This window comes from Juglans regia, chromosome 8, assembly GCF_001411555.2.
Source record: "Juglans regia cultivar Chandler chromosome 8, Walnut 2.0, whole genome shotgun sequence".
Taxonomy (NCBI): Eukaryota; Viridiplantae; Streptophyta; class Magnoliopsida; order Fagales; family Juglandaceae; genus Juglans; species Juglans regia.
Window position 1 is genome coordinate 6,394,240 of NC_049908.1, and position 13,648 is coordinate 6,407,887.

General features: G+C 31.6%; 3 protein-coding genes across 3 annotated transcripts; 2 read left to right on the plus strand and 1 right to left on the minus strand.

Moving 5' to 3' along the window:
* Positions 1-1,991: 1,991 nt before the first annotated feature.
* LOC109003262 (bZIP transcription factor 44-like) lies at positions 1,992-3,540 on the plus strand. The gene has a single exon (XM_018981335.2). The coding sequence runs from the start codon at positions 2,685-2,687 to the stop codon at positions 3,159-3,161; it is 477 nt and encodes a 158-aa protein (XP_018836880.1). The 5' UTR covers positions 1,992-2,684; the 3' UTR covers positions 3,162-3,540.
* Positions 3,541-4,283: 743 nt separating this feature from the next.
* Positions 4,284-7,780, plus strand: LOC118349169 (putative pentatricopeptide repeat-containing protein At1g74580). The gene is made up of 2 exons (XM_035692739.1): positions 4,284-4,301; positions 7,157-7,780. The coding sequence occupies exons 1-2, from the start codon at positions 4,284-4,286 to the stop codon at positions 7,778-7,780; spliced, it is 642 nt and encodes a 213-aa protein (XP_035548632.1).
* A 394-nt stretch (positions 7,781-8,174) lies between these two features.
* LOC118349170 (glutathione S-transferase T3-like) lies at positions 8,175-9,235 on the minus strand. The gene is made up of 2 exons (XM_035692740.1): positions 8,798-9,235; positions 8,175-8,720 (listed from the first exon to the last, which is right to left on the minus strand). The coding sequence occupies exons 1-2, from the start codon at positions 9,233-9,235 to the stop codon at positions 8,175-8,177; spliced, it is 984 nt and encodes a 327-aa protein (XP_035548633.1).
* Positions 9,236-13,648: the final 4,413 nt, after the last annotated feature.

Below are 13,648 nucleotides of genomic sequence, written 5' to 3' on the forward strand. Positions count from 1 at the left end.
CAAGACACGTACGAGGAAAAAGATTGGCTCGTGTGACTGGCAATTATGACTGGGACCAGGACCAAGGAGAGTTTTATCATGACAAGTTGCCAAGTACTAATTTCAGTTGTTAAAGCTTCCTTGTTTTTTATTTGACTTTGCAAAGGAGTGGAGCCTAGCTATTAGTAAATGTTTGAAAAAGACTATAAATTTTGAAATTATAATCTTTTAATTTCTGTCCAAATTCTATGATTACAAAATAATAGACACGATGGGTAGGCACTACATCAATAGATTTCTACGCACAAAACTACGTTAAATATTATGAATAGAAATGATATATACAAATTTCAAATATATTAATATAATATAAGCACTTCAAAAAAAAGTAAATCCCACAATATAAAAGTGTGAAAAATTCTTATTTTCTTGACCAAATCTACATGTTTATAAAAGATTTGTATATTTATAGGTTGTATTTAGTATTATTCTATTATTATTATTATTATTATTATTTTAAATAGACTTTATTTCATTTATTGAATTGAAATTACAGCTGTGATTTATAAATACAAGAAAAACTTAAATTACAAGTCAAACTACGTATCTCTTCTGAGATATCCTACATATAAATTTATTTGTGACAGACATTATCTTAATTTCTAAAAACTTTCTCTTAACAGAAAAACGTTTTGTAAAAACAAAATTAAACTATTATTCTTCTAATGAAGAGAAGCACTTGCCCCCTCTGTTTATTCAAAGAAAGCGTTTTGTAAAAAAGTAGAACTGAACTACATCTTTTTTTTTTTTATATAATTTTATATCCTAAAGTTCAAACAGAAACCCTAACGTATGAATACGTAAATCATATGAAAAAGGTTGCTTTTTTTTATTTTATGAAAACTAACACATTATATTTTTAAAGAATAGAAACAGAAACTTATAATTTTAGAAGATTTCAAAATATACTTTTCCCATTAATCAATTTACTTGGGATTTCTTTTCATGGCTATGGGTGGAACTGGAAGAACAAGATGCAGGAATCTTACGAAAGGACGATATCACCCTTCATCCAGTTCCATTATACCACCTCCATCCCTTAGATTCCTTTGTGACGTTCAGGTGTCATTTGTCAGAGAAAAACAGAACGTTCCCTCAAATCTCTGCTAATCTGGTGGTGGCGGTGAAAGAGAGGGTAACGTACAAAAAAGGGTAAGAGCGACAGTTGGAATTTCTTGAGATTGTAGTACAGATTAAGGCTTAGGTTGTGTTTGGATGTTGAAGTGAGTTGAGTTGAATTGAGTTGAGATGATAAAATATTGTTAGAATATTATTTTTTAATATTATTATTATTTTGAAATTTGAAAAAGTTGAATTGTTTATTATATTTTATATTGAGATTTAAAAAAGTTGTAATGATGAGTTGAGATGAGTTGAGATGAGTTTGGTAACCAAACTCACCCTTAGTTTGGATCTTTAACTCTTTTTAATTTATTATTATAATTTTTTTAAATTTTAACATAAAATATAATAAATAATTTAATTTTTTTAAATTATAAAATAATAATATTAAAAAATAATATTCTAATAATATTTTATCATCTAAACTCAATTTAATTCAATTCATTTTAACATTTAAATACATTCTAAGTAATAGTTTCCTAATTTGTATGATGATGACCAGACAAAATTAAAAATTAAATAAAATATTATTTTAATTTAAATTTAAAAAATTAAAATTTTATTATATTTTATTTAAAAATTTTAAAAAATTATAATAATTAAATAAACGAGAGAGATATCCAAACAATGCCTTAAATAACCTCGTGCCGGTGTTCTGCTCTCCGGCTAGTCTTGGACCGTTATTGAAATTACGTCTCCACCCTCACATCCCTTTTGGGGGAGGTTCCAATTCACCCTTTAAAAAAAAAATTAATTAATTTTCTTGCACCCATTTCTCCCTCCTTTTTTTATTCTATAAATTGCCTCCACAACACCCTCAATCACCTCTTCCCCCCTCTCTCTCTTCTCTCCTCTCCCTCTGTTGTTAGGTTTCAGGCTTTCCGGTTTCCTCTTGTAAGCTCTGAGGTTCTGTTGTTTGGGTCGAGGAATTCTGCCTCTTTTGCTCTGTTCTCGTTCTTTTTCTTTCTTTTCTCTTCATGTACCCGCTCGTGGGTTTTGCTCTTTTCCAGGTTTGGATTTCTGCGCTTTTGCTGCCAAATTTTGGGTTTTCCTCTTGTAAAACCTCCCATTCCTGACGGCTAAAGAGTCGTACTTTTGCCGAGATCTGCCAAACAAACTCTGTCCCTCATTTTGAATTTTGATGCTGAATATAGTGTTCTTAATGTTTGAGATTCATGTCTCCAGTTCTCAGTGAAATCCTCCGTTCCGGGTTTATGATCAATTCCTCACTCAGACGCCGGACCCACTTAGTTCAATCTTTCTCCGTCGTGTTCCTCTACTGGTTCTATGTTTTTTCATAAATAATCTTTCATCCCTGCCTGAGTTAATATATAACTACGTATTTCCTAATATACATATTATATATATATATATATATATATATATTATATAATCGTATGAATTAGCTAGATATTATCACGATTTTTGTTATCTGAATCCTGGGTTTTTTAAGTCCCTAAGTTTTCTTGAGTTTTAAAACGAAAGGTTAAAAAAAAAAAAAAAAAAAACAGAGGAACAGTTTGATGGCTTCCACCAGTGGAAACTCCTCAGCGTCTGCGCCAACCCAGAACTCTGGATCTGAAGGGGACGTGCAGCTTTTGATGGACCAGAGAAAAAGGAAAAGAATGCAATCGAATCGGGAATCTGCGAGGCGGTCTCGGATGAGAAAACAGAAGCAGTTGAATGATCTGACGGGCCAAGTGGCACAGCTCAGTAAAGACAACAACCAAATCCTCGCGAGCATCACCATCACCACCCAGCTCTACCTAAATATCGAGGCCCAGAATTCAATCCTGAGGGCTCAGGTGGTGGAGCTGAGCCAAAGACTAGATTCTCTGAATGAGATCCTTAATTTCATCAACACCAGCGGCAGCGTGTACGAGCCAGATCAGACCCTTCACGCAAGCCTTGATAACAGCTTCATGAACCCCATGAACTTGCTCTATCTCAACCAATCCATCAGGGCTGCTTCTGCAGACATTTTTCAATACGAATATTAATCAGGACCTAAAAAGGGTTGAAACTTGATCAATCTATGGTTGGTTGTGTTGTACTAATCTTTTCTGGTGGAGGTTGTTCATGTTCTGTTGGTCTTAAGTGAGTGGGGTGGGAAAAAGAGAGTGCTGTTGTACTGTTGTAAAAGAACTGTAAAAAGGGTAAAAAGAAAGAGTTGAGTAAGCAGCAGCTATCTTCTTTGTAAAGCTCCTAGAAGTAGGGACTGACTTTCAGAGAACGGTGATGGTCCAGAAAGGAGAGGCCGAGGGGACCTGGAAGTTGGGTTCTTGCCTTGTCAATGGGTCCAATATAAATATGGTGTTAGGGCTTCTAATGTATGTTGTCTCTCTGGTTATATTAATATTAGTATTAATCTTCATGACTTGTGTACCAATTTTCTTCTCTCTGTCTCTCTGTCTCCTCTCTATTATATTAATGTTGATATAATGTTGGCCACTCATTTTTTTAAAAAAATTCTTTAATTAAAAGTGAAAATAATTAAAAAAAGAAACTAAAAAAAAAAAAGAATAAATAGAGTACTGATCAAATGGTTAGCTGAATAGAACTGTACTCCATATAATATCGAGGTTAAGATCTCATTGCCCATTTTCTTAAATATGCTTTGAAATCCATTCCTTATATTTTCTCTGCTTTGGTGGTAATAGAATCTTTGATTTTGTCATTCTATATTTAATAAGAGTAGCGCTACTCTGCCGCTTGTTTGTCTACTTGGTGTACCATCTAATGTAAATTATATTTTTTTTTCAAATATCTTTTAAACATATTTAAATATTTTTAAAAAATAAAAAAAATACCAATACATTAATAGTCACTTCCTTACCTATTAAGAAAAAAATTAAATAAAATTAAATATATAAACAATTAAAATATGAGAGAACAAAATAAAGAGGCATACTAATATTATTCTATTTAATAATTGACCATTATAAGGTACTTCAAATGAGAACAGAATATGATACTTTTCCTTCCATTCTTTTTATATTCGAATTTGCTTAAGTTAAGCTTTGATCAACTTTTAAAACAACAAAAATCAGTGTTTTTAACAGGTATTCCATGGCCATAAAAGCTCTTTATGTTGCTCCCTGTCATTATCTTTTCTTGTATCTATGGAGGATATGCTCTGGGTAAGCAGATATGGAGGATATCTGGCCAAACTTTTGTTAAAAAAGAAAAAGAAAAAAATCATCCAGAATATGTTTTCGGTGGTGCTTACTGGTTGAGAATTACAAGAAAGAAACAGCATCAACTGCTTGAGAATTAATATTGGGTGAGCCTTGTTGCAGTCAAGAAAAAAAGAAAATAAAAAAAGAGGGTATGCCTATTGGCACAATTACTTCATATCCACATCCAAACAATCTTCATCAAATTCATTGCTGCTAAATAAAGACACCCACCATTATCTTTATCATAATAAGTTAAACCATAATATCATCCAAGTAAGACAAATTTTCGAGTAATATTATATACTATCATAGAGTATACAAACGCTATATAGTTATTTTAAAAAATAGTAAAGTCTATTATTAAAAAATTAATTTCTTTTCATGTGAATATTATATTTATTCATATTTTTCAAAATAATTACACGTCGTTTATGCACTCACGACTGTAACTATAATTTCTTTGTTAATGTACCAAGTTTGTGTGTGCAATAAAGTATACTCCCTTGTATAATGCCTAGAGTGCGTGTTACAACCTTTAGGTTGATTAAGAAAACAAAAAATAAACATATCTTTTTTAAAAGTGTTATAATCATAAGTAGATTGTATAAAACTAAATTTATAAATTTTACTTTATAATAAAAATAATTTTATAATTTAATGTATGTTATGATAATTTATAAATTTATTTTTATAAAATTCTTTTATGATTAAAGGCTTAAAGCGTCTCTCTTTTTTAATCTGTATTAGCAACACTTGTATCCGCAATTAAGGTAGCTTACTTCTGCATTCATTTTATATTTTACTATAAACAAAGAATAAATGCAATCTAAAGTAATTGTAAACTACCTATTAAAATAAGAGAAAGGTAAAAGATGATCTGCGTGTCAACTTTCTGTACCAAAGTCATCGGAAAAAGGGAAGCTCGTGGTTTGCTGCTAAAACACAATGCGCGGGTGTGGCACTATCAACCAATCAAATCAAGTTAATGGATGAGATAAGATAAATTGAGATAAAAATTAAAAATTAAATAAAATATTTTTTTAATATTATTATTTTAAAATTTAAAAAAATTAAATTATTTATTATATTTTATACAAAAATTTATTTTATTTTAAATATATATATTTAATAAACTACGCGATACCAAATGGTAATGCTACAAGACAAAATGAACGGTATAACTAAAGGAAAAATCTTATTGCAAGTAAGTTTGTGCACCAATTCGTGTACCAATATTAATATATAATACATATATTTAATGAAACGATGTGAATTAAAGATGAAAATAATTTTTATAATATAGGAGATTTTCTTCTTTTCTAAAATTTTTTTTTTTATTTTTTTTAAATAAAAAAAATTCATCGATATGCGATATGGTGCACGAACTCGCTTGTATCTAGCAAAACCCATAACTAAATAGAAGCGATTCTCAAATTAAAATAAGCCAAAACATGAAATTTTTCGTGCACAATTTTTTAAAAGAGAATTTGCAATATCTATACGTAAACTTTATAATAATAAACTTGAAATGATAAGTTATATTTATTTTATAATAAAAAAGTATTTTATAATTTAACACAACATTATATCAAATCATATAAATTTATAAGTTTAATTTTATAAGATTCTTACGTAGATGAACTATTTCTATTTTAAAAAAATAATGTCAAGTGCACGTCGAGAGGAGGGAATGCATAAAAAAGTAACCAAAACCAATGATAATATTAAAAAAAAAAAAAAAGGAATTCAAGAAAGTGGGTAAATTTAGGTACACAATATATATATATGCTCATTTTTATTGAGAAATTTTATTTATAGTTTTTAAAAGAAGATTGTATGTACAAACTATTCCTTAAATGAAAAAAAAATCATTTTATTAAGAATATTATTATAATTTTAAAAAATTTAAAAATAAAATTAACTAGACTTACAATACAACTCTCATCTAAAAATTATACATAACATTGCTCATTTTCATTTTTCTCACCGAGAGGATACCGACAAGGGGGAAACGAAGGATCATTAATGAAAAGGTAAGCATTAATTAGAGCATTGGCATTGGGTTCATCAAATTCATCTTCAAATTTTGATGAAAAGTACATGTTTTCTATATATCTAAAACCTCTTTATCCATAACTCCACATTGGATTAGCTATTGGATTCATCAAAATAATAATATAATATTATTTTTTCAAAAATATTATTTTTTATTTTTCTTTCATATTTTACAATTACACTAATCATATGTTAATTAATAATTTAATTTGATACTTAAATTATTATTTTTCAATTAATTTTTTTCCTCAACTTAATTATTCAATAAATACATTTTGACAACCATTATTATTTTAAAGCTTTTTATTGAAATATTGTTTTAAAGCTTTTTATTGCATGCTTTTTATTGGATATGCAAAATGACAAGAGAGACCACAAGTACTTTTATATAATATGCCAACAAAACTCTGCCTATCGATGCAAATTCAGATTCATGCCTATCCAACATCATCAAGTGAGAATGACACCATGTAGTAATATAGGCAGCCCAGATCATGAAGAGAGAATGACTTTGCTTGAATGATTACATCAAATACACAACTCAACAAAAGAGAGTCACAAATCCACAAAAACATAAACTAAATTTCATATTAAACTGCAGCTGTCCAACTTACAGTTTCCCTCAACAAAATGACTAACAAAATCCACAAAATCATAAATCTTCTTCATATTAAATTGCAGCTGTCCAACTTACACTTGCCCTCAACAAACTAACAACAAAATCCATAAAAACATAAACTAAATTTCATATTAAACTGCAGCTGTCCAACAAACTAACAACAAAATCCATAAAAACACAAATCCATGATGGTGATATAGACAGTGCCAATGCTGTATTTAATGAGGCATTGGATAAAGGATTGAAACCTAGTATTGTTCTCTACAATACCTTAGTCAAAGGGTTGTCTCAGCATGGACTAATTTTGCAGGCCTTGCAACTGATGAATGAGATGTCAGAAAATGGTTGCAAACCCAATATATGGACTTACAACTTAGTTATCAATGGGTTGTGCAAGATGGGTTGTGTCTTAGATGCCTTTAATCTTATGAATGATGCTATTGCTAAAGGCTACGTTCCTGACATATTTACCTTTAATACTTTGATTGATGGTTGCAGCAAACAGATGAAGCTGGATGATGCACTTGAGATAGTAAATAGAATGTGGAGTGAGGGTGTTACTCCTGATGTGATCACATATAATACTGTGTTGAACGGACTTTGCAAAGCTGCAAAGTCTAGAGATGTGATGGATACTTTCAATGCAATGATACAGAAAGGGTGTGTCCCTAACATAATTACATATAACATAGTTGTAGAGAGCCTGTGCAAAGCTCGAAAAGTAAGTGAAGCTTTCAAAATGAGTTTTGTTCCCTCAACAAAATGACTAACAAAATCCACAAAATCATAAATCTTCTTCATATTAAATTGTAGCTGTCCAACTTACACTTGCCCTCAACAAACTAACAACAAAATCCATAAAAACATAAACTAAATTTCATATTAAACTGCAGCTGTCCAACTTTCAGTTCCCCTCAACAAAATGACAACAAATCCACAAACACATAAACTAAATTTCATATTAAACTGCAGCTGTCCAGATCACAGTTCCCTTCCACAAAATCAGGTCACAAATCCACAGAAACCTTTCAAAAATATAGTCATCTATTTAAAACAAAACAAATTCAGATATCATAGTGGCTGCCCAGCCACATGTTTATCCAAAACATGTGGCTGCCCAGCCACTAAATGCTGGAAATTTTTTGCTTGACTGCCAACAGTTACACATCTCCATGAGGTGTGGATGGAGATGTGTCAAACAGATCTTCGTCATTCAAAGAGTTCTCATAAATCTTCTTCTGAATATTATGGAAATATGCTTGTTGCATGACAGTCATGTTAGAAAGATCCTTACTCATCATCTCCGCCTCAAACTTTCTCTTATCAAGTTCTAGTTGTGCAACTCTAAGTTGATCAGACTTCGTCACTTGTGCTCTCCTCTCGGCCATGAACAGTCGTCTATCATCGGTCATTTTTTCTAACGCACCGTTGAAGTCAGCATCACATGATTGTTGGGCCTTCCGCTTCCTCAAGTTATCTTTCTCAGCTTTTTTGCCTGGAGGCCTCTCAATGTTCTCCTCCACAACGTTGTCGACAACTTCACTTGATTGCTCATTAGCTGGACGTTTATCATGTGGTCTTCTCCTCGTATTCAATGAGATCATGTGTTGCTGCCATTTGGGTTGGTGTCTCAAAAGACACCAACAATGATCTAGTGTGAAGTTAGATTTCTCTATCTCTTTGTACATTATTTTTGCTTTTTCAATCTGAAAAAGTGAAGAAATATTGTCAGAAAAGAAATCTTAGATAAATAAATACATTATTAAAGGAAAATGGTACATACCTTATCTTGCTCGGTCGCACCACTTGGGTGCAATGATTCTACTTGCGCTAGAAATGCACAAAACTTGTTTGTGCATTTCTGGATCATGGACCAACGATTGATCAATGACCCTATCGAACGGTTCACAGTATTTGGTTTTTTATACTCGTGATAAAACTCAGAAATTCTGTCCCACATTTGAGTGGATTTTTGATCAGTACCCCGTATGGCATCAATACTAATGTTGAGCCAACCGGAGACAAGTACATTATCCTCCTCTACAGTGAAAGATGCACCTCTTTGAACTTTTTTTGCCGGAGGCCTCTTTTCACCGTGAAGGGGAGTTGTTTGGACCAAAACATTAGAATATTGCTCATATGTTGGAATGTCATTACAGCCTTCTCCTCCACTTTGTAAAAGAGTGGTGAAGAAGGGATCATCCTCAGATGGAGTGTCCATCCTTTAAGAATTGTAATATTTAACTTGTTAGACGAGGCACCACAAGAAAATAGAGACAATACATCACAATAAAATAGATACCAGGCATCACAAGAAAATAGATACAAGGCAGCACATTTGAAAAAAAATATATCAAACCAAACAATTAGCAATACAGAATACAATTAGCAGTATCCAAATAAATTCAGCAAACAATTAGCAGTGCTTGCAATATTCAGCAAAATTACTTTAGATACTGTGCTTGCAAGAGTTGCAGCAGAGAAAAGGATATCACTGATCAGGGGAGTTCCTACCAATTTATTATTTCCTCTTATTATTTCCTCCAAGAAGAGGTAAATGGGTAGAGAAAAGATGTTACAACATGTTGGTGAGCTTTCCATTTGTACACAAGCATAACATGATATCTGTCTCCCCAGTGTTTGCACATCTATAACTTGTTAACTCTAAAGAAGATTAAAAAATTTTGCTGACAAATACTACAGGCCAAATTTTGCTGACAGGCCAAAAAGAAGATTAATCTCTTGGAAGATTAAAAAATACTACAGGCCAAATTTTGCTGACAGCCGATTGCAAAAAGAAATGGTAATATTACTGGTAATATAGGCAAAAGGTGAGAGCTCAGGGCGGTGGCAATTTGGCCCCTGAAATTATGCCATAGAAATTATGCAGCCCCAAGTATCCCCTTAGATTCGTTCCTATCATTAACCCCTGAAATATATAATAATATAATTGATTGTAACACTGTAAGCATTTAAGGAGAGTTCCTATCCGTTTTTGTTGCCTAGTTGTTGCTGAGAGAACTGACCAAAGAAAATGAGAGGCATGCTTTGACCAAAACCTATACTATTGGTCTTGAGAAATACTTCCAAAATAGATTTGCAATAAAATGGATTAGAGTGCAACTTGAAAGTTAATTTAATCAAACTGATAAAGACACAAATTGAGGTGTATCATTACACTGAAGTCTTGTTTGTGAATTGACTGGATTGAGATGCTCATTGCTCAGAGTTTTTCTCTAAATGCATTCATCTTAACCTATTCTTGGTTTAGCTCAAAAAAAGTTTGCATAACGTGCCTCTGCTTGAAAATATCTTTCCAGAAAACTCATCACCCAACTAATATTTGTTACCTATAGACAGATATACAATTTACTAGCTCTGAAAGCTTCATTATCAATATTTGCATGACATTGAAGTCTAACTTAACCAAAAGACCTGATGTGCTTTGTGCACAATAGCTGTAGCTGCTTTAGAGGTGTATTGATTACTTTTCGGTTTTATTTTTATTCTTGCTAATTCATTATCATGGTCTGTTACTTATATGCTGAAACCGAGTTGAAATTACTGAGGTGTATTACTTATCATGGCCTGAAACCGAGTTGAAATTATTGATAAGGGCTCATAAGAAGCTATCTGCCATTGGGGCGTGGGAAAACAGCAAGAAAGCATCTATAGAGGCTGAGTTGAGAAGGATTTAAATCTGATATAAAATCACCTTAAGCTATTAGTATTAGTCGCATAAACATTCATTAAATCTCTTATTGGGACCGAGAGTTCAGATTTGCAAAAACCTCAATCCAAACAAACACACAGATTTGCATTTTCAGCCAAGCATTTAGCATTGAAAATCGAAAAACTATAATACCCAATAGTTAAACAACCAAACCCAGGAACCCTAACAATCAGATCATTCGTACCTTCGTTTTACGAGAACGAGAGAAAGAGAGAAATGGAGCCTGCGATTCGCGAGAACGAGAGAAATGGTGATTTGCTGGAGCTGGAGCCTGCGATTCGCGAGAATGAGAGAAAGAGAGAAATAGTGATTTGCGAAAATGAGAGAAACTGAGAGAGAAAGGGGTACTGTGATTTCCAGAGAACAAAAATGGGGAGAAAAGACGCGGGGAGGAAAAAGGAGAGAGAGGGGAAAAAAAAAAAGCGGTTGTGGGATTAAAAGACAATAAAAAATATATTTGCTTGATGAATAGTAACACTTCAAATTTGAAGAATACTATGAATTTACTGTAGCTCACAACTTCCCATCTCTTCCTTTGATGAATCCAATGCAGTTGAATTTTAATTAAATTCATCAAATTTTACATTTAGCTACACTTTTGATGAACCCAATGCCAATGCTCTTACTAAAGGTAAATGGTGCCAATTTTAAAAACTCAGTCTCTGAGTTTAGTTGGCAGTCACTACTAGACAGTGGTGTAGGGCAAAAAAAAAATAAAAATAATAAATTAAAATGCCTCAATGTTATGCTTAAAGGTCGTGGGAAATTATATATATATATTAGCAAGACAGCCAGTTTGGGTCATTGTCGGTGTGTAATATAAATTCAGTATGGTCGGCGATGGTTTCTTGTAACGTGCAATTAAATATTGTAGGCATCGTATTAGAGAAAGATTGACTTCCTTAAAGATTGAATTGGGAAGCACAGCTAATCTAGCATTAAATTTCCACCTGAACCCAATTAATCATCCTTTTAGATGCTAATTAAGATTCATTTCTAATTTTTTAATCCAATGGTTTAAGCCAATATATATATATATATATATATATATATATAAGATCCAACATTAAATATTTATGTAAGATCTACTCTGTCTGAAAATCTTATGAGAATAATATTAACTATAACAAGATTTGGTGAAACAATTGAGAAGAGTCTATATTGGTTGCCAATTTGAGTGTAAAACATAAGGTATTTTGATGGGAGAGTGGTTAAGAAAAATTAAATTGACCAGCAAAACAATCCAAACGTTTAATATTTTATGCTAGACGTTTGGATAGTGAGATGAGATGAGATAAAATAAAATTATTTTATATGAGTTGAATAAAATATTGTTATAATATTATTTTTTAATATTATTATTGTTTTACGATTTGAAAAAGTTAACTTATTTATTATATTTTATATGAAAATTTAAAAAAAATTGTAATGATGAGATGAGATGAAATCATTTCTCTATCCAAACAAATCCATTGATATCATCTTTGTTTACGTGTGCAACGTCCATTTTCATCCATAGATTATTACAATCGTTCGAGAATTTTGATTGAGGAATTTGCCTATTTAACTCTTTGTACATAAAATTTTGCTAAGCATTAAAAATTTAGAATTAAGATCCATAGAACTCATATTCTACCATATAGAACTCATATTATGACTCATATTGGCACAATAAGATCTCCACCATTGGTTTCAAATCAATCAATCATCCGACATCAAATAAATTTTACATAATAGAATACTAAATTTTATAATGTAGCTTAGATGTGCAATAATCTCATGCTTTAACAGCTATAAGAAGTCATACATCTTTTCTCAATGTTAAGATGACGTAATTTTCTCAAATTCTTTTTTTTTGGCATTTATACGGTTTTGTACGATTTTTGGAGGTGGAGGCTTCGTTTAGATGTTGAGTTGAGTTGAGTTAAGTTCTTTATGAATAATAGTGAATTGAGATGGTGTAATGAATTTTGTAGGATCCACCTAATATGATTTTAGATGTTAAGATAAATTTAAATGTATTTATACAAAGTTGAAAAAAGTTATAGATCCCAAATATAAAGATGTGTTGAGTTGAAAAAAATTATAAGTTTTACGTAGACTTTAGTTGAATGATATTTAATAATTTATGATTTCTGTCTTTAGATGTTAAGCTAGGCTTAAATTTAAACTCAATTCCGATGAGATGAGATGAGTAAATATTCCGAACGAGGTCTGAGGTCTTCAGTTTACCGCCGACCGTTTAATTGGATTTAAAGCCGAAGAAAAGCCCATGCATGATCTTAAGAACATGGAATTACAACCCAAACAACTAAACAAGATGGTCGAAAAGAAGAAGAGAGAATTCTGTGTCATCAGAGCCCTATTTGTTTTATGTGATGAGATGAGATAAATATTAAAAATTTGAATAAAATATTATTAAAATATATATTTTTAATATTATATTTATTTTGAAATTTGAAAAAGTTGAATTGTTTATTTTATTTTGTATGAGAATTTGAGAAAGTTATAATGATGATATGAGAGGTTTTTAAGGTTTTCAAAGTTTTGAGTTTTAATCTTGAAAGCAAACTAGGCCTAAGGGAAATTAAATTATTAATTATCCATTCTTCTGTTATGTTCCGACTTTGACTACTAAATTTATCATTTCAAAATTGATAACCTTCAAGCCTCATCCAAACTCACTCTCCTTTTAACCACCTGAACGTCTCAGGTGCCAACTTCTGCTAGTTTTGAGAAACCAGACCTTCAACTCGATCAAAACTCAAGACATCAATCAGGTAGGACCCTGAGCTTGCCTGTGCTTAACTAGATTTCAGAGTTGAACAATACTTGATTACATAAAAGGGTTGCCACAGCCCTCGATCCCCGATGAGAATGCTGCAAGAAAGTTCCTTGTAG